The following is a 21,911-nucleotide window of genomic DNA, read 5'->3' on the forward strand; positions in this document are numbered from 1 at the left end:
CATGATCTTATAATCCAAACCCTCATTCCTGAAGGGTCTGAATTCTTAATAGTTTTCTTTTATTACTGTAGTCTCCCATTAACTTTTACTTCAGGACTTGAAAATAATAAGAGGACTGGAAATTAATTAGAGGATAATACCAATTAGAGGCTTCGAACATCATTCTCCTTGGGTTCATTGTAAGATAGTATCCGTTTCCCCTTGATAACAGGAACAGATCACTCCAGCTAGTTGGTAACCCCTTCTTTGCCTCAAAGCCGCAGGAGATGAGACAGATGGATAGAGACTGCAATCCCCAGAACGATGCAACTGATGCTTTGTCCTCTTGGGAAGCCTCAAGTACTCTATCAACAAAGCCTAGAGCTGGGGGGGCATGAAGAAAATACTGTGTGACGGCTAATAGTGCTTAACAATGAGATCTGTAACCTTGTTCTTGACTCTTGATTTTCAAACCTCTTAGAGATAACACCATAATCTCATGCAGGTGTGACCTCCTGGCTGTGTTGCCACTGTGTCCTCAGAAACCTTCAAACCTTGGTGTCAGGCCTTCTGGTGGTCAGATCTAGGTTTTGCCGGTAAACTCCACAGACTCCTTTTCGTCTGTGGTGGCGTGAGCTCCTTGTTGGAAGCCACACTATGTGGGCCACTGTGACAGTAGGGAGAGCATTGGGGGATGAAAGGTTTCAGTTGTGCTACGGCTGAGGCAGGAGGGAAAGCAGTTCCTGTGAGACGCTGCTGCCTCTCCAGGTTAGGAGGGGAAATCTGAAGACAGCCTGTCATCGGGCCTTACATGGAAGTTGGGCTCGATTGGTTTCTTGTGTTGGCAAGTTGGAGTTCAGTAGTTGTATAATCTTCCCTCTTGGTGAGGAGGTCCATCAGCTGAGGCAAAGCCATTTCCATCTGCATCCCAATGGCTATGTCTTACAGGTCCCTCCAGACAGTCCGAGGGGTCATGGACACATGGCATGTGGCTTCAGCAAAAAGGCATCTGTGTCCTTGGTTTCTAACAATCTTCTCACAGTAAGCACCATTGTGTTCCTCTCAGATGCAGACACCCTGTGCCCATTTGAGAGTCCAGTTAAGAGAGGTTATCTTGCTGAATTGCTTCAACTTTGAAGCCTCATGTCATCACTATCCATGCCTGAGTCTGGTCTCGTCGTTCTTAACACTGTCTGATGATCCCTGACGTCTCCAAGTGATGTTTCCAGACCAGCCTGGCCACTCTGAGCTCGAAACTCAGATATCCAGCTTAATGTGTGATTTTTTTTTGCTTTGCAGTACCTCTCGAGTGTCTCAGAGGTAATTCTCAATGCTAACCTGCTTTCCTCCTGAGTCTAATAGGGTCCTCATCTTACACAGCGGTTCCCTGCGTCCAGGGTCTCAAGCCCAGATGCTGATGTTTTCTTTGACTAAACTCTCTTAATTATACCGTGTTATCCAGGTCTCAGGGAATTTTTTTTTTGGCTTTGTCCTCAAGTATATTCTGATCCGGCCACTCCTTGTTCATTCTCTTCCCTCCCTGCCTTTTCTACAACTCAGTCCACACCCTGTTCCACCTGGGTGGTTATGCTTGGCTCCAAATTCACCTTTGTTTCACCACAGCCTTTTTGCACAGCAGCTAGGTCATCCTGTTAGAACTCAAATCTCTGCTTTACATTTCCAGTATCTTCTGGTTTGACTTAGAGTAAGAAACAAAGTCCTTATAGTGGTTCTGGAGGTTCAGTGAGACCTCGTCTTCCTGGTCCTTTCTTGAACTCACCTCCTAGGACTATCCCTCAAACCTCCACAGCTTCTATAATCATTCTTGAATCTTCTGAGCAGCCTCCTGCCCCAGGGCCTTTGCGCCGACTTATTTATCTGTCTGTAGTGTTTATCATCAGGATACACATCAATAGCATCATCTCTCACCTCATTGAGAAGTTTGAGAAAATGCCAGTGTGCTATCAAACTCTTGTCTGGACTTCTATTTGCTTCCGCTGCTTTTTGCTCTCAGGAGCCTTCTGTATGTCGCCTGGGTCTTGTACCTTGCTTGCATGATCCTTCCTCCTCCTTGGTTTTCTTCACCTTCTGACTGATGCCATTGGCTACTTACTTATCTTCTCAGTTAGAGTATAAACTTCCCGAGGGCCAGGAAGATGCCTCCCTTTCTTCTTTGCCAAATCCCATGTGGAGTGGGTTAAATATGGGATGACAAATGATGTAGCCTAGAAATGGGGCGTGGCGGTGGACTGTGGTACATTTCAGAAATCTCAGCGTTCTTTCTGCAGTGCGTAGGGCAAGGAATGATCCAAGCATCACATGGAGTTTTTCTATCATGCTCCAGCAGTTGTTACCACTTGAATGAACTAGGGAGAGGGCCTCACAGTTTTTTTTTTTTTTTAAATGTCACACATCATCTGTGTAGTGATGACATTGCAATCTCTTTGTGGTAATTAGTTCTCTATCTTCCCAACTAGGCTCTAAACTCACGGTAGGCAACATCACCGTTTATTTCAGTCTGCACGGGAAGCAAGAACCTAGACAGCCTTGTACGGTGAAGTCAGCTTGGGATCTGGATGAAGATGTGTTTATATTCCCTGGAGGTTGAGGCGCCCCCTTGTGGGAGGAGATGCTGAGATGCGCAGTTACGCTGGGACTTAAAGTACATGCTTGCAAGCATTCCTGAAGAAGTTTATGTTCAGCATCTCATTTGCATTCTATGGTTAATTGCTCTTGGTAAAGAAAACCAGCAGGTCCCTGTTCTAATTAGCAAGGAGAGAAGAACTCTCTTGTTGGGGCAAGGGCAGGGTGGTATAGTTTACACCTTATTCCCCTGTGGTATTATGAATTGAATTAAAGGCTTTTGAAGTGTTCTTCCAATGAGCAGTGAACCTAGTCACCCCTTTAAAATTCTTTATTTTAAGTTAGGCCCTCACTAATCTGTCCAGGCTGTGCTGTATTTAGTAGAAGCCCAAGCTGACACCAATTTTGTGATCCTCCATCTCAGCCTCCCAAGAAACGCATCATGACTCATGACACTCTCCGTGCCTGTCCTGTCTGTTCACTTCTGAGCACCTTGTTCTGAGTCAATAGTGCCTTTAGTTAAAAGGCTCCAAATACAAAGAGATGTAAAGAGATGAAAATGTTCATTACCTGGATTGATGAGCACGCTCTGTGTGAAAGCATACAGAATCTTGATGCGCTCTTTAAAGAAGTGCAGTTATTCCCTTTAATTGAGAAGGACGGGAAGAATTAGAAAGACATAAAGGAAGAAAGAAAGAAAAAGAGCAAAGAAAAAGGGAAGGAAGAAAGGAAAGAGGGTGGGAGGGAGGGAAAGAGGATGACAGGAATTTAAAGGAATCAAGCTTTCAGGAAGGTTTAATGAACTAAAGTAATTTTCCTTCTGAGTAAAATTTTACAGGCATTAAATGTTCTCACTCCACTGACTGTGCTCATAGGCGAGAGTGTCTTAGTGATTTATGAATTTGCAGATTATGCATTATCCTTTCAGAGGACAGGAATCCCCTGGGGCTTCCCGCCTGCCTTTCTGAGCTGAGCTGACTAGCGTGGCCAGGTAAAGGCAATGTTCAGATCTGCGATCTTCTGTGTCCCCACTGGGCTCTGGGGCAATGGGCGTTTTTAAAAGGTGTTTAGCAACTCTGGAATCTGAATTGTTTCTTCCACCAAAAAAAAAAAAGGTGTATCATTATGTATTGCTCTGTCCATCAAATCACGTCTCCAATGCAGCTGTCAGACTCTGGGTGACGGTGTAAAGCCACTTCCATAGAGCAAGCCTGGGACGACGGGATACGGTGAGTTTAGACTGTGAAGAGGATTCTCAGATGTGAAGAGGCTCCAGCTTCTGAGCCTGGGTGTTTCCTCTCATACAGAGTATGATATGTGAACAGGATAGAAAGCCCCTCATTTCAAAACTCTCTGCCAACCTTGCTTAGGGTCTGGGCCCCATAGTTCCAGTATAGATGACCCTGGAAGGCGGCAGGTAAAGAAGGCTCTGAGTTTTACGACAATAGAAACCGTTGCTGTTTCAGTTACTTTATCTCATGCCAGATCTAGCAGAGGGTCGGGATGGGTGAATGAGCAAGAGAAAGGAGAATGACGACAACATTCGTTGCTGGTGTTGTGTGTCTGTGGCTTGTGTGAGCCTCTGGGTACAGCAGAAGACATGAGAATTGAAACAGTAGATGTGGGTGGGTAAGAAGACAATGCCAAGGCCAGCCATGCCCTTTACTGCTCTTTTACCATGCAGTGACAGATTTGCATGTATGAGGGTTTCTTTATTGTAGGGTACTATGTTCTTTATATACTACCCTTTCTCTTTTACAAAACATCCCCCTTAACTCACAAGGACCACACCAAGGTCCTATGGCTATTTTCATCTTGTACTTCTGGTGTATTCCACGCCTTATTTCTTTCTCTAAGAAGGATTCCTGTGCATAGCACCCAATGCACGGTTGGCCCTCTGTAACACAGACGGCACAGCCTGCCTCTCAGCTGTTTACCACTGTTGGGTCTGCTCTCTCTAGCCAATTCTCTATTTGTTTCATCCACTCTAAGTTAAAGAGACTTGAAGAAGGGGAGTGAGAAAGCTAACAAAGGCCGTTAAGATGTATCAAGAGTCTCACCGTGGGAAGCCCAGCCTTTACAGCCCTTCCTCCATGGGGAGACTTTGCTAATTACAGTCTCTGGATGCGACTGCTTCCTCTTCGGTTACCTGTACATCTCTCTATGAGACGTCTACCGTCTCATCTCCTTATGGTTGTACATTGATAATCCATCCAAAGTGGATAGTGCCTGCCATGTGTGAGGCTCTGTGCTTGGCACTGGCCATGCTGAGAGGAATGAGCTGAGACTTTTTTTCACCTCAGAAAGGTCACAGTCTTACAGAGAAGATGGGTATTCATGGAAGTCACACTGACCCTAACAGAGTTCTGGGGAATGGAGGAACCGAATGATAGTCTATGGATGTCAGGTGCCACTTTAGATAAGGTTGTCCCTGCTGGTGTCATCATATATATGAGATTCGCTGCTATATTTAGACACACTTACATGAGTTTCTCTCATATTTTATATGTGTGTGTGGATGCATACAGCTTAGGAGAAGGAAGAAGTGCTACTTATTCATGAATTATTCTGATTTATTTTCATTTTATTCTATTATATAAAATCCTTCTAGGATTTTAGCCAGTTAGGTCAAAAGATACTTATTTGACAGTATGCAAGAAACTTTGTCTCCTGGCAGTTTGTCTAGTTATTTTCTCTGCACACGCCTGTTTCCTATTGTTTTTTACTCTAAAAAGGCCTTGAGCTGCTGCTCTCTCTCTCTTGTTTCCAGAATTTAGTAGGTATGTTTCCAGTTCCAAAAGGTGTTCAGTAAACATTCACAGAATCCAAGAATGGATGATAAACTCCCTGAGGGTATGCAGATTTTCTGTTCTCTCTCTCTCTCTCTCTCTCTCTCTCTCTCTGTCTGTCTCTGCCTCTCTGTCTCTGTCTTTGCCTCTGTCTCTCTCTCTCTCTCTTTCTCTCTCTCTCTCTCTCTCTCTCTCTCTCTCTCTCTCTCTCTCTCTCTCTCTCCCTTCTCTCTCTCTTAAACATGAGCCTTGCAACATTGACTACAGAATATCAGAGCAGAACTAAGAAACTAACAAAGCTGATTCCGGGTTTGGTGGGACCTTGCCTCTGGCCAGCAGAGGGACAGGGGGTTTTGCTTCACCCTACATGTCTATCTCCATATTAGCAAAATAGAGACATGATGTCTGCCCTGTCCCAAAAGTTCGATGTAGGTGTAGGAATCACTGAGTAGAGCTTCATTTAATACTTGATCCCTGCTTTTCCGTTTGTATCTCGCTGCCATGCTCCTTCTTGTAGAGCAGTTCCTGGAGGTACAGCCATGGCTCTGGAGTCCATCCAGTGTAGGAGATGGTGTGTTCCTGGGCACGTTTCTCTCTTTTCCTTTGATCTGAATGCTTGCTCAGCAGTCTGGGGCTTCTTAGGTGGTTTGCTGTGTTGATGTTCAGTCTTCTCTGGTAATTTCCTCTTTCCCGGAGGCTGTTGGAAGGCTCTGAATGATGAGAGATGCCAAGGGCGGAATGATGAGAGATGCCAAGGGTGGGAAGACTTGTTTTCCTCTGCTCTTGACTTTGTTTGCTCACTGCGGATGTTATAAGCCTAAAGGTTACATTATCATCTCTTCATAGCTCTATTGATATTCGTCTGTGCTGGGCTCCAAGGGAAAGGAAACTTCTAGCTCTCTATATCATGGTTTGACCTTTCCTTGGAGGACGCTGGTGGGACTACTCCTCGCTTGGTTTATTAAATTACATCTATACAAATCAAAGGAAGGCCTGCCTGCCCAGATCAGGGTCTCACTGTGATGGGACGGGTGGCAGCGTTACAGCATACAACTGGCAGAAGAGTTGTATGTGATGGGGTCTTTCTTAAAGTTTGAGCTGCTGGCTGCCCTAGCGAGCACTCTGGATGCTACCCAGGTTCTACTGAGTCCAACTCTTTGGGGGTGGGTCCAGTAAATATACATTTACCAAGCCCTTTTTGCTCTCTGCATGACTTTTAGCTCCTGCATTACTCATGGAACCCAAAGAGCACCACCCTGGAGCACTTAATCAATCCAATCACTGTAAAGCATCCCTCTATCTTCTGTGGGGGTGGGCAGACTGCATTCTGGGAATTTCCACCAAAAGCATCAATATTTGTTATTGGCTCAAGAGCTCTTACTGCGTAAGAACCTTCAAAGTGCTGGGCCTGGTTGGGAAGAGAACAGAGGAGCGAAACATGCACCTTCAACTTGTTCAGAGTCGATTTGAGAGGACAACTCAGGTAATGCCCAGAAATTGGCAAGGTCATGTTAACTGGAAAATAATGTCACTCAGTTTGAAACAAAACAGAGCTTTGGAGGAGAGAAAGCTAATAGAATAGTCCTGAGAGGCCAGATGAGGAGGATGGACTCTGGTCTGTTCCCAGAGCAGCAGGCAGAAGGCTCAGAGCAACAAAAGAACAGTCAGTGGTGTAAGAATGAGGACCGAGGAATTGGCGATATGAGCATGACTAACCAAGGTGCAGGGCTCTAGGAAACCCACGAACAAAAGGAGTCAGGACCTGGAAGAGAAGGGTGAGTCGAGGATCGAGCAGCAGTCTGACCTCACAGAGAACAATCACATCAGGGTAACACAATAGGATAACACAAGGAAGGCCAGCCGGGGCTGCTGTGCAGTTCTCAGTAAAGTTCTATTAGTGAACGTCAAAGTCAGTGTGATTCATTGTGGGAGTCCCATGTCACCGAGAAAGGAGTATGCCTCCGTGTCCCTGTTGCCCTTGGTCATTGACTGTTAACAGCCCTTGGGAGGTGTAGACTTGGCAAGCAGGGAGCAGAGACTGCTGCTGCATCCCTACTGTGTGTGGTCTTCAGTCAACAGTGTGGAGGAATGGCAGCTTAGGAGGAGAAAGGGAATGATCTGCCTTGATCTTGCATAGTCTGTGATGGTGATTCCAACTTCTTCCTGGTGACATTGGTGACCTTCTTTTTATAGAAATTGTCATGGGTACCCACAGGTGTTTATGATTTTACACTATGACTTTGACAATGGCTACATGGATAAAAGGAAGGATAGAAAGTGCTGCGGTATGTGTGTGTGTGTGTGTGTGTGTGTGTGTGTGTGTGTCTGTGTGTGTCTGTATGTGTGTGTGTGTCTGTGTTAATGTTCAAAGGAGAGAAACTCTATGGTTCATGCTGGGTATCTGATTGAAAAGAATAGGGAAAAATCCTGGGACTTCCTTAATCACTGGATTTAATAGAGACTAAGCCAGCTGTGAATGAGAGAGACCAGGGCTACCAAGTGACCCTGGAATGTAATATATTATGTATGTTACATGTTCATTATTCTTGTGCTGCAGTAACATAGCATGTAACTTTATAATTTCACACACATCCATGCTGCATCTATAGCTGAACACCCACCTGTGAGAAGCCTGAGCCCCCCCACCCCCCGTTTTTACAGAGAAATTGAATGTCCCCAAGTCAACCTTGCTTGGAGTCCTTTTGGCCCATAATAGGCCAAGATCTCCTTCCTTCAACTTCCTTCTTCCTTCACATAAAGAAATGGAGATAGGGCTGATTGACCCCATGGCGTGCTGGCTGAGAATAAATCTCCAAGAGAACACTTTGTTGTGAGTTAAATGCCATAAAATGTTCGATATAATGGCTGATTATTTTTCTTAAATCTTAAATGGATATCTAGAATGGGGTAAGTCCCATCCTGGAAGAAGAACTTAATTATCCCAGGGAGCATTTAATGGCTGCTGTGCAAATGAGTTAGTTGGAGGGACTTAAACTGTGGAATGGGGAGGAGCGGAGAAAAGCAAAATGAGGTGTGCATTAACTTCAGATAAACACGGTTCTGTGCAACAGGACGCATGTGTCACCCACCGGCATGTTGCTGCACGTCATAAAAGTGACATGGGTACTCGACGTCCTTGTAGACAGAAGGCTGTGCTTAATTAAGCCTCTGTCCAGGCACATAATGGGGCAGACATGGAACTGTCCAGGCACATAATGGGGCAGACATGGAATTGTCCGATACTCAGATTCTCAGTCGGAGAATTGGACAGATCAGACAGCCCAGACCACTTCTGGTCATACACTAATCATATGTGAGACCATTCTAGCTCTTTGGGTACCCTAACTTCCGCTGGAGTCTGGAAGAGACCCCTGCTCTGGTCAAATCCCTTGACCCGCTTACTCGGAGCTGGGGGCAGGCGCCACACGATCAGTGGCAGGCAGCATCAGGGAACACTGGGGACTGAGCCTGCTGCTATTCAGGTGTTTGTGTGAATAAAACACAAAGTTGCTTTGAAGGAGTTGACCCAGTTCTCTCTTAGTCTTTGAGATCCTGTTTTGTACATCAGAGTCTTTTTGAGATCAAATGAGGAGGGGGGTGGTGTCTCTGATCTCTGGGTGGCCTTGGTAGTGAACAAAACCAGCTGGTCTGGGCCTGACCTTGTAGAAGGACAGATGTGTAGAGACCACTGCTAGTGCTCAATTAATTCCTGTTGGCATGTTTTATTTAAAATGCAAAGCACTGCCAGGATTAAAATAAATGCTATCAGTTACTGGGGGTGCATTAAATTAATAATTTCTTCCCCCATGCTTGATCCTATAATACTCCTCAAACTCAGAGGATAAAATACTAAGCCCTCCTCTGGGTGATACTAGATGTTAGCTCTACTGCTACACAAACTAAAGTCAGCTTCCTTTTCCCTCCTTGTTCCTCTTCTCTCCCCTCACCCCTACCCCTTGCAGGTCATACTGATCCTGACGAAACTCTACGACTTCAACCTGGGGAGCGTGACTGAGAGTTCTCTGTGGAGGTAAGTGAATTAGACCAGCTTAAAGCTGCCCCTTCTGCTTTACCTGGGGAGAAACGTCAGACAAACGATCGATCGGGAAGACTGTTTCAGAAGGAGTATAGGACTTCTATCTCCAGTGTGCTGGGTGTGCCAAACTGCAGCCTGCTGCCCCTTAGGGCTTGTGTCTTGTGCGGCTGGCTGGCTGTCTTGGTGCTTCGTTGCTTCTGCAGGCCTGAGGTGTCTGATTCTACTTGGTGAAGCAGGGTTGATCAGGGAGAGAAGAAAAAGATTCCCTTAAGAAGCAGAGACTCTCGGTTAGGGAGATGCTGCTGGTACAAGGAATCCTTGCACTGGCTGCGAATCTGGCTCAGGGGCATCACTAGCACTTGGAAGATGCTATGGTGTTCAAGAAGCCAGTGGCTATGTCGACAGAACAGATTCACACCTGCATGGTGGCTTTCGTGCTTAACCCTTCTTTCCATTAGAATGTTTTTTTTTTTTTTTTGTATTACATTGTAGCATGAAATATTATAACGAGTAAAAGACCAATATCTTTTATTTTCTTTTTATTCTTCTGTCATACAATACATCCCAATCTCAGCCTCCCCTCCCTCCACTCCTCCCAGTGTCCCTTCACCCCATCCCCCTTCTCCCTCACACCCATGGCTACTCTGTTTCCTGTAAGACAAGAACAGGCCTCCTTCTGGTGATACCACTGGAAGACAGCATAGCTGGTGCAGTAAGACTAGGCACAGACCCTCATAGCCAGGCTGGGCGAGGCAACCCAGTAGGAGGAAAAGGGACTTCCTGCCTTGTGCTCCGTGCTTACTGCTGCAGGCCTGGAGGACTTGTGCATTTCCTTTCATTTTTCTCTGTACAGTGTCAGCACTAGGGAGGACACTTCCAAAACCAGAGGCTACTTAGCTGGCTGCCGCAGCCAGCACCCAGTGCCACGTCCTGAGGGTTTCCTGGGGCCTTGTCGCAGAGTCCGGAGTAGGAGATGTCTCATTATCTGTCAACAAGCTTGTTGAAGCGTAGTCGGAACAGATCTCACTGAAAAGGGAATCAGTTAAATTCAAGTTTTTGGGCTCGCTTATCAGATGGCAGAGGGAAGCCTGCCTCCTTCTGAATAGGTGGGACTGATTTTTGCTGTTCCATGAAAGTTGGCAGAGGTGTAAGTTATTTCCACCTTGAGCCTCTGAGAGCTAGGAGAATTCTACTCACGCAGCTCTGCCTGGGAATTAGAGCTCAGAAAGCCTTTCCTAAAGCCCCCAAACAGAGATGCTGCATGATACCATAAGCCTCACTCCTGTGTAGTCGGTTTGGTCCAATCATGAAAGCAGTCAGAAATCCTGGCCTTATGCTTGGAAACACCTATGCTCGACACTCTGTGTTTTCGAAAAGGTTTGGCTGCTTCCAAGAATGGCCCAGGCAAATCCTGAGAACGTGGCCCAGGCGCTTGATGACCATCTCTGAAGCAGTGCAGTGTTCCCTGAGGTGAGAGACACTGAGTGCTGTGGTGGATGCGGCAGACAACCCAGTCACTCCAGGCACCCTTATGTCCAGTTGCTAGAGTTCAAGTGTGGGTTTGTGCACTGAGCGAACTCTGGAACTCAACCATAGGATGCTTTACTTAGCCTCTGTGTGTTAGTTTCTGCCACAACAAATGACCCCACGTAGGTGGCTTAAAGCCAGAGACCCTTATTCCTCTCTGTTTTGTAGTCCAGAAGCCTGAGTTTAAGGTAGTATTAGGGTTTCATTTCACCCTGGAAACTCTAGCTTTAGGGAGAAAAAAAATTCCTCACAGTTTCAAGGCTGCTCACAGACCTCATAAATGCATCCCTCCAATCCTGCCTTCACCTTCACCTGACAATCTCCTGTGTCAAGGCTTCCCCACCACATCCTGGCCATGGCTTTGTCCTTAGATCAAGGCCTCCTCAAGGCAATGCAGGGTGACTTTATTTCATGATCCATAGTGGCATGAGCAAAGGTGCTTCTTGAAAAACATGGAGTGTAAGTAAGGGCCAGGGCTGGATCCGTATTCTATCACAATCCGGCATCCAGCACCACAGTGGTCTCTAAGACGTGGTTTCTTTGCAAAGAAGCTTCAGCGAGGTCAGAGCACATCTGTGCCCTTGGTAGGCTTTGCATGTGGTCCTCCAGTCACGAGCACCACATAGTTCCCTGGAATGACTCAGGGAGTCAATCCTCCTTTGCTTCCCCTCTCTGATGATAAGGCCCCCATCTGGGAGTCTTTCCTCTAGAATTTCACATTTCATTGCCTGGCTACCTTCTCCGTTTCAGTATTTAATCACTATTTGGCATGTTAAATGTTTATTTATTGATTTATTTATTGCCTACAGACAACCACTAATGTCTGGGCTTTAGAGAGGGGACGGCTTGTTTATTTTATTTATTTATTTTAAAAAATTTCCACTTAATGCTGTGCCCCCAGCACCCAGAAGAGAATCTGGCACTCAAGCGGTGTTTAATACATGTTTGCTCAAGGAATGAATTAGTGGGTGACTTGCAAGGATTAAATGGTAATGTAGAACCACTTAGGACAGTAGCTGGTATGGTATAGGAAGCGCTTACTCTGTTGTCATTATTAATGATTATTAGAGCCCTATGTGTTTGTATAGCGTTTCATTTTCATTATTGACTTTGCGTTTAGGGATCCTTTGCTGCAGTGGCTCATGTGAGGGAACTCCTAGGACATTGCAGGGTATTTTCTGTGTCCTTTAGTAATTATTAGTGACCTTAAGGATTAAGAAGGAGTGAAGGAGGGAGAAGCGTGTCCAGAATGTTGCTCCTTGGGCTTTCTGGGAGAAATCAGAATATTGACGTGTACCTTGTTAAAGATATATATTTTTTTATGGGAAAGCTTTGCTGGTCTATAGGTGAGGAGGGAAGCATGCAAGAGGCAAACAGTGAGATGGGATGGCACGGGGACCCACCCAATTGTCCGAAGGGGCCCAGCCCCAGGCTTGTTCTTCCAGTGCAGTTAACAGAGAATGTATTCCATGTGTTGTGACAATCTGAGGATTTGTAGAGATTTAAGGGCTTTGCCTGTGGATACATGTCAGGTAAGGATATGCTTTTGTGTTAGATTTCAGGGTTTCCACGTGTTGATACAACCCACTTTGGCAATTCAGTGCTGGAACATGGAGGAAAAGGATGCCACCCCTAAATTTTGCAGGCTTTCCTAGCTTGCCGGGGCGGCTGGAAGACTACGTTTTACAGTCCTCACCACTTGTCCCCAAGTTCCCTTAGTGCTCACTCTCCTTTCCAGCATAGAGTTTACCATTAGAGCCCAGAGCACGCTGATTTTCTGCCCTAACCCAGTGGACTGATAAAAAGAAACTAAGCACTCACCCTTTCAGCTTCCTGCTTTGGGGTGAGACAGATATGGTGGTGGGATGACACCCCTTGCCAGACTTCAGCATGATGGGGTGGTTTGCTCCCACTGGGGTAATAATTCAGAGGGCCTCTACCTCTAAACAAACAAAACTATAGAAAGCATCCATGTCCCCATGTCCTGGTGGGATGCCTTCTGCAGTTCCTTGGTATTGTTAAGCTAGGGGTGGAAATAGTTTCACTCCACTAACACGTAGATGGCTGTGTAAAGCTGTCATTTAGTACAAATGTCTAATGATCTCCAAGGACACAGCACATGTTGGAGTTCAAGTGCAAGAATCGATGACTCGGGACTGATTTTTTTTTTCTTTTTTCTTTTGACACACAATGCTCCCCCTGAAAGATCTGGATCATGTGACTCTGATGAGGAACTTTCTTGGACAGTGCTGTGAGATTTCTTTTTCAATCTTGTTGTCCTAAGAGGAAATCTCTGCTTGAGACAACTGTCCTACCCGTCTTCCACCTTCCCAAGGGGGTGTGAGTGCTGTAGACTGACGAGAAGAGACTTTCTGTGTAGTCCACATGACACAGTGCTTTTGTGCCATCTCTTGGGCCCCTGCATGTATGGGTACCCTTGCTTCATTTGGAGTCACTTTAAGTCCTTGTTTGGAGAAGTCGAACTCTTGTAAGACCAGTTAATCCTCTGCGGGAGTTTGAAGGATTTGGTTCTGAATATGCGTCCTGCTCAAAGGTTGTGTTTTGGCTGACAGAAGGCATGTTGGACTTGTCTATACTCAGGGTGGCCTCTGACAAAGATCCCTGATGGTTTAGCCTCAGATAAACATACAAGGTACGAGTGACATTCTCATACATGTGAGATCTCCAACAGCCTGGGGTCCATACAATTGTGGTTTTCCCATTGAAGCTTTTTTTACTGAGTATTGGTTTAGGGGTTCTCCGAGTTTTCTTGAATTTGTAGTTATCTAGGCATAAAAAGAGCCTAGAATGAATGAATGAATGAATGAATGAATGAATGAATGAATATTCCTTAAGCATGTGATGGATATTTGATCTTCATCTTTCCCCTCTCTTGCTTTATTTCAACAACTCCCTTGCAGAATGGGAGCCATTCTCTTCTTAGAAAAGCTCCTAGACTACAGGCTTTCCTCCTGGGAGTCTGCCTTCTGAGTACCTAGAACAGTGTGAGGATTCCCGGTTAGGATGTTCACAGAGGGAGCCTGCTTACCTACGAGCACATCCTGTTGGAGACCCTTACATCATTGCTGCCTTAGATGACCCCTCTCTGCTCACGCTCAGCTTTTAACTGTTATATCTCACTGATGTTACCCTCAGACTATGAGCTTCTCTGGTCCCAGACCACGTGTCTCAGGTGTTTCTGGGTTTTCCATGCACAGATATTTAAATTGTAACTTCTAAAGGCTTAGCCATCCAAGTGGAGCTTCCAGGAGCCTCTGGCCAAGCCTCACCCCAACTCCTCCTTGCTGCCCCCTTCCATGTATTGAGTTGTCTTATTCTCTTGCCTCTTGGGAACCCGTGGCTTTTCATCTGCTTCGCAAGCAGTTGTCTGAACCATTTATTTCCTCTCTAATTGTTCTGTCAGTGACCTTTCTCAGGGATGCTGCTTTTTAAATATAAAATGGAGACCTTTTGGATTTATTAATTTTCTGTTTGCCAAGAAAACCCTGACGATAATTGCTAAGACTTCCCAGAAGTTATTAGTTTACAAATTTTAATGACACTCATGATTTATTTATATGCTTCCCTCCTTCTACAGCTGCTCACCCAATTCCTTAGTGGAATTCCTGCTGAATCTCTGAGAATTAATGGAAACAAAACTGCAGATTGGAATGACATATTTTTTCCACTGGGCTGTTAATTAAAAGCTTTCTGTCTTATTCATTAGGCTCTTCACATGTGAGGTTCGAAAGGCTGGGCTGATGTAGGATGTGAAATCTTCTCTATAGACCTTGGACCGTTTCCTGTTTGCTCTCAGTGGTAATGAGTCTGATAGAAAGTCCTGAATGGGTCACAGAACATTCAATTGAACAGGTACCAACTGGGCATCCATTGTATAAGGAGCCCTGTGCACATTTCAGGGAGTGGTAGAATAAGGATGTCGTGATGTTCAGCTTGGTTGAAAGATGTTTGTACATAGGAGATTGAAGCAGGTGTATGCAAGAATATGTACACATGCAGGAGTTATACTGCCGTATCCAACGAGATGCTTGCTCTGCTCTGCAGGCACTTAAGTTTCTCTGCACTCTTTCTATAAACAGTGTAGAACAGTTGTAGGGGTGATTTAAAGAAACGATTGGTGTGATACATGTTATTTTCCTAGATTTTATTTAAGTGCGTTTGTTTATGTGCGTGCGTGCATGTGTGTGTGTGCATGTCTGTGTGTGCATGCATGCATGTGTGTGTGTGTGTGTGTGTGTGTGGTGTGTGTGTGAGTGTGCGTGCATGTGTGTGTATGTGTGCATGTGTGTGTGAGTGTGTGTATGTGTGTGCGTGCATGCATGTGTGTGAGTGTTTGTGTGCATGTGTGTGAGTGTGCGTGCATGCGTGTGTGCATGCATGTGTGTATGTGTGTATGTATGTATGTGTGTGTATGTGTGTGCATGTGTGTACGTGTGTGAGTGTGCACGCATGCATGTGTGCATGCGTGTGTGTATGTGTGTGTGTGAGTATTTGTGTGCATGTGTGTGAGTATGAGTGTGCGTGCATGCGTGCATGCGTGTGTGCATGTATGTGTGTATGTGTGTGCATGTGTGCATGTGTGTGTGTGTGTGTGTGTGAGTGTTTGTTGCTCACGCATGCAGACTCCTGTGTTGACTAAGAGTTGATGCTAGGTTATCTTTCTTTTAATTGTTTCTCCACTTTAGCTTTTGAGACAAAATTTCTTACTGAATCTGGAACTTGCTCTTTGGCTGGCCAGTGAGGCCCTGGAATATGGCTACTTTTGTCCTGCAGTGCTCGAGTTATAGGACATAACACCATGCCAGACTTTTATCTATGTGTGCTGGGGATCTGGACACAGGTGCATTTTACCCAAAAAGCCTTCTCCTCAGCCTCTTATTTATTTATTTATTTATTTATTTATTTATTTATTTATTTATTTTTTGCTGGTGTTCACAGTGACATGTTTCATTGTGTGGCATTTGCATATATATACACATATACACATATAGACACACACACACATACGTGTGTGTGTGTGTGTGTATGTGTGTGTGTGTGTGTGTGTGTGTGTTTATACCCTCTTTCCTTGTCCTCTCTGGACCCCTCTTGATGAGATTCTTCCTTCCCATCAACAGCGCTCTCTTCTTGCATGATCTTTGACTTCTCTTCTTCCCTTGCCACACCTCACTTTCTACATTCTCAACCTACAGGACAACCCCACGTATACATCACCACACATGCACACAATGCACATATTTGCCTGTGCATATGTTTATATACTTACCATTCAGATTTCTTTATGGTGGGCTAAGATTCCATTATGAATATATACTACCTTTAAAATCCGTTCATAAAAATCTGTTCATGAACATCTAGACTGGTTCCATTTCTTCATTGTTATGAATAGCAGTAAGCATGCATGTGCAGGTGTGCCTGTCATGTGTTGACTTACAGTCCTTCGGATACACACCTAGAAGTGGTACAGTTGAGTCCCATCTCAGTTCTATTTTTAGTGTGTCTGAGGAACTTCCAAAGTGATTTCTGTAGTGGCTGCAGCCGTTTGAATCCTCACCACTGGTATGTAAGAGTTCTGCATTCCCCAAATCCTCACCAACAACATCTTCCTGCTGAATAAAAGCAGGACTTTCAGCTTCTGCAGGATGGAGCCTCGCTAGAGAAAAATGTGTCCCTTCCTGTTGTCAGTGGAGGAACAGTTGCAGGATTTTCAGTGGATTCTCAGGTCACCTCTGTAAAATGTACATAAAAATAAACAGCAGCAGCAAATAAACATTTGCCTATAGCTTATACCATCTTTCTATGTATTTTAAAATATCTTTAGGTAGCTTATGATACCTCACACAATACAAATGCTATGGCACTGGTTATGTTGTATTATCTCAGGAATACTGATAATAAATGGGTTGGTATTTACTCTGTTTTTTAAGTTGTTTTGGAATTAGGTTAAACCTTGGATGTAAACCTGCAGATATGAAGGGCAGGCTTGATTTCCCATAGCTTTTTCTGGAGCTGTTTAGAACAGATGGACTTAATGCAAAACTTTGACAATCAGGTCAATACTTGATGAAATGGCCATTATTTGCTTGTGTACTCTAAGCTCAGATGTTCCCACTAAAATCCAGGTGAAATGGTGCTTGCAAGCTTTGAGAGAGAAGCTCCAGAGTTGCAGAGGCGTAGGCATGGTCACCTGACAGAGGATTTGTGGAGTCGTTTTTTAGGTACTTGACTGTTTTGGACAGTGAAGGCTACTGCGGTTCTTGGTTTGGATATGGTGGCAGTGGTTGTAATGGTAGTGGTGACAGTGGCCATGAGGATCTTGGGTACAAGATGCAAGGACTGATTTCCAGCTCCCTCAACTAAGTGTCTTTTAGAGACTTTTTTTTCCCTTTGAAGCAACTTTAGAGGAAGCTACATTTTTTGAAGAGCCTTGCTATTCCTCACATAAATGACATGGAAGGCAGAGGGAGACCATGCACCACTCTCTAATGTAGTATAGAATGTGTTAAAAAAAAAAAAAGGTAGATTCCTAGCCCCATCCATGGGATTCCAGTTTAGTGTGTATGACTCATGCCCTGACATTTGTAATTTTAGAGTCCCTCTTGTTCATTCTGATTTCCAGGTAAGGCTGGAAAATGCAGAGGTCTAAGCAAGGGTGGGTACAAGGACTGTCTCGGCTGCTATGTAATATGCACACTGTTCTTCTGTTACATCCTAAGGGCAACCTTTTGCAACTCTTGAGTCTACAGGTACTGCCATCCTGGACTGTCAAATAGAAGCCCAGATAAAAAATTATGATGCTCATTGGTTCCTTTCCTGAGCTAGCATAACCAGTCCTGCATGCAGCCACCCTCGCCCTCCTTAAGACGCCTGCCTGTCAACAGCCTAGCATACCCTGTTAACTTGCTGTTCACTCATGGATACTAGCCAGTTGGCAGGCATCAGCCAGCATACCTGTCCAAACCATTTAGCTTAGATTTATTAAACAAAGAGGACACCATTCAGCCCATGGAAGCTTTTCTTCTAAATTACAGAAGAGAGGAGTTTACTCTGAGTCTTAGTTCACCAGACATCTAACTTTACTGGGGAGGTAGATCTGGATTATGGGTTTAATGTTCTTCCGTGTATTAGGAGAAAAAAATATTTTTACGGCCTTGTTTGTTTTCTTCCACTAGCCACTACCCTGGCATGCATAAATCATGATTTGTATCCAAGGCTGAATGTATAGGGCTGTGTCTGTTGATTCGTGTGCAATGCTGCATGTGTATGTATGGACTGTGTTGATTCCTGTCCAATGCTGTGTTACAGACTATGTCTCGTGCTTGTCATTTTATGTTGCTTTCTCTCCTCTGCATGTGCAGTGCCCATTTATCACAACCACAAATAACCCCAGCATTTGGAGAAGGGGTGCAGAATGCTCCTCCTCCCTTTCCTGAGCCTGAGCTCCCTCTCATTTTCTCAGCAGTAGATTCATTAGCCTTCTAATGAAGTTAATAAGTGAGAGGACTAGACAGTCCCTTCTAAAATAACATTTATAAATGGATACTCTTCCCTACTCTCAAAGGTAGACTTTAATTTATTTCCCTGCCAGATGTCCACATGTGTAAAACTATGATAGGTGGGCTCTTGGAAAGTGGTTTAGAGCCAAGAATGGGAAAAAAGTTAAACTCACAGAGAGCCCATCTATTTTCACATTTATAGGAGAGTAGATTTTATACACCCCATTCCTGCTTATATATATAACGACTATAAAGATTAGATAGTCAAGCTTTCATTGTTACTTTCCCATTGTCCCGTGGCCAATTACTTTATTGGACATAGAAGTTCATGCCATTAGGAGGCTTCGGGCAGCTTCACCATAAAGATCACTGCCCCAGACATGGTAAATTGATAAGTGGCAGCTACACTGTGTCACATGTCAGTGAGATTTCTTTATAGGAATCCCTAAGCTTTCTGGGGAAGCATCTCACATCTTTCTGCTGCTTCCAAGCATGATGTTCAAGTCCAAGCTAAAGTTAAGTCTTAAAATGCAATACGATTATCTTTTAAAATGTTCTCTTTCCAGGAATTCCCCGAATTTGAAAATCTCCTCACATTTACGGCAGGAATGAATGTGAGATCCATCTAATTGAATATTCCATTTCCTAGATGGATAGACGAAGGCTGCAAGGGAATTGGCAGCCAGTGATTTCAGATCTGGGACCTAAATCCAGGTCTTCAGTGCCCAGTGGCTGTTTATTCTTGCTGTGGTATTAACAATCATGCCTGGCCTTTTTTGCTTGTTACTGTGTTTCATAAGACATCTTTGGATAAGAGATTCTTTGGGGACTAGAAACTGGCTTTCTTGGATGTTTGTCTAAATGATTTTCATTTTAGGTGAATCATGAGAATCACCTGGGAAATTTAAGAAAAGTCAGTTTCCTGGGCCTCTTTCCAAACCCAATGAATTGATTTCTGGGGCCAAGGTCTAGGAACCCACAGTTTCAAAGAGCTCTCTTCTTAATTAGTCATTGACCTAAGAGGCTTCTTGGCCATCTTGGCATCTCTAAGATTCATGGGACTTGCTCTGGAGAACCTTGCCCCTGGCTCACCAGCTTCCCTATGTCCATTTCCCCTATGTGTGGCTCAGAATGACAAGTGCAGAGACTTCCAGAAGCCCACCTTCATCATTATAAATGACAGCCATTAATAATTGCAATGGGCTCTGGCACTTACTAATTAGCCCCTATTCTGTCAGCATCAGGACTGTCTGATTGGGCAATTAACATTGATCTTGGAGAGCACTGACACAAGAGGCTAGTCGCAGGCCCTGACTCCTTCTTTGAGGTAAACCTTATGAAGGTAAGTTGGCAGCTGGGGAGTCGTAGTCTCCATGGCGAATCAGGTGACACTGAAAAGGCTTTCTTGTCACAGAGAGAAAAAAAATCACCCCAACTTAAGTTACATACTGTATGTGTTGGAAGGTGTCTAAGACAGCTCGACATTTGGGGGAAGAAAGACATGAAACAAAGCCTCTCAGATGGGAAAGGTGTAGGTTTCTCAACTGGGCGTCCTGGCTTTACTTTCTTTTGAACTACTATCAGGTACTTTCTCTATGGATTAAGTACTTGCACAGAGACCCAAAGGGACCAGCTAAGTTACCTAAGTGAAGCTGAGACAGTCTAGGAGGGTGAGCCTTTCCAGGCCTGCCCTGGCTCTCCTGTTTGTCTCTGCATAACGAAATGAAACCACCACCACAGAAGAGTCCTTCAGAACATGGCCTTTGAGAGACATCACATTTCCTCCTGGACTCCTGCATAGAAGTGCTTTAAAATAGACCTAATTTGTTCTTTGTCACTTTCCTGTGTCATTACTGGTTGACTTTAAATAATGCTTTGGTTTTGGTAAGTCTCTCCTGAAGGTCAAGGAGTTAAAGCCTTGCTTTTTGGTGTGTGGCATTTTGAGGGGGTGATGGAACCTTTGAGAAGTAGTCTGTCGGTTTTTAGTGGCAGGTCTTTGGGCCTCTGGTTATATGCCTGAGGGCATAGTGGGACTCATCCACCATTCCCTTCCCCTCCTTTTAATCCTCCTCCTGCTCTTCTTCCTCCTCTCATCTGCTCTCCAGATGAGAATCTTGGTTCACCTTACGCTTTTTGCCACAAGGGGGCATGAATCACCATTCCCAACTTTCCCATATAGTGAGACATTAAAAACCATGAGCCAAAATAAGCCCCACTCTTTGTAAGTGAATCATCTCAGGTCCTTCATTACAGCAATAGAAAACTGATGAATGCAGCCAGTGAGCATTTTCCCGGTCTTGGGGCTGAATTTTCACATCTGTTCTTCTCAACTTTAGGCAGTCCACTATACATTAAGGTGATAAGATGGGCTACAGTTATCATTATTTTTTTCTTTTTCTTTTGTAATACTCTCCTCTGCTTGTGCTTACCCAGAGATGTAAGAATGCTTTTAAATAGCCACGGATCCCCCATGCCTGTTATGATGGACAAGGGGAGATAATTGCATATTATTTAAGTCTAGGGTACCATCTCACATAACCATACATTTTATGTATGTATGTGTGTTCCCTGTGTATACGTATATGTGAGCATAAGTGTGGAAGGGTAGGTTTGATGTTTTACCCCTGCATAGGAAAGATATGGAACTGTTCTATCACTGTAAGCATCTCTACTGTTGCATATACTAAAAGTGTGTGTGTATGTGTGTGTATTTATGCATGTGCATGTGTGCATGTGTGTATAGAGGTCTGAGGATAAATTAGAGGAGTCAGTCTTTCATTGATCAACCCTGAAAACCATTACTCGGAGCTGAATCTCTGCAATGTTGCTTCATAGAACTTGTAAAACATGGAGCAGGGTAGTGTGTAACACCACCTTGGAATGGCTCTTTTCACGTAGCATAGATCCCTGGAGCTCTAAGCAGGGTGTGTGGATGTTAACGTTTTTCCCCCTTTTCCACACATTCATTTTTAGTGATTTTCTAGTCAGTAGAAACATAAATGTCATTGCTTTGGCGTGTTGATTTTGTGTCCTATGGCAGTCCTTGATTTATTTGGTTTTGTTTTTAAATGCTTGCTGTGCATTTGGCACTTGTTAAGGGCTTTCTGAGTTCGAGGGGGAACAGAGGGAGATTTCTGAGTGAGGACTGAACGTGGGAGCACATGCTGTACTTTACCATGCATTTGTTAAGCTCATTTACTTAGGCCTACGACATAAATAAGGAAAAAATTGTCTAATGTCCCCTAACTAAAAGAGAGATGAATGTCAAGATAGAGATAAGAAGGCAGAAGTTTGAAAGGATGAAAAAGAGAGTAGGAGACCAGGAGAGAAAGTAAACAAAACTTCACTTTTCATTCTTCAAGAAATGATTATGGTTTTATGTGTATGTGTACATGTATATGAGTGTCTGTACCTGTGGGTGCATGTGTGTGTGTGTGTGTGCCTGTGTGTGTGTGTGTGCCTGTGTGTGTGTGTGCCTGT

At 44.4% G+C, this 21,911-nt stretch overlaps 1 protein-coding gene across 1 annotated transcript in view; it reads left to right on the top strand.

Annotated features, from left to right (window-relative positions):
• Sorcs3 (sortilin related VPS10 domain containing receptor 3) overlaps positions 1-21,911 on the top strand; it is a 609,790-nt gene that overhangs the window by 184,707 nt on the left and 403,172 nt on the right. The window contains exon 2 of the mRNA XM_031390639.1: positions 9,314-9,381. Within this exon, the coding sequence (XP_031246499.1) occupies positions 9,314-9,381 (68 nt within the window). The remainder of the gene's footprint in view (positions 1-9,313; positions 9,382-21,911) is intronic.

This window comes from Mastomys coucha, unplaced genomic scaffold (genome assembly GCF_008632895.1).
Source record: "Mastomys coucha isolate ucsf_1 unplaced genomic scaffold, UCSF_Mcou_1 pScaffold21, whole genome shotgun sequence".
In the NCBI taxonomy this organism is placed as follows: Eukaryota; Metazoa; Chordata; class Mammalia; order Rodentia; family Muridae; genus Mastomys; species Mastomys coucha.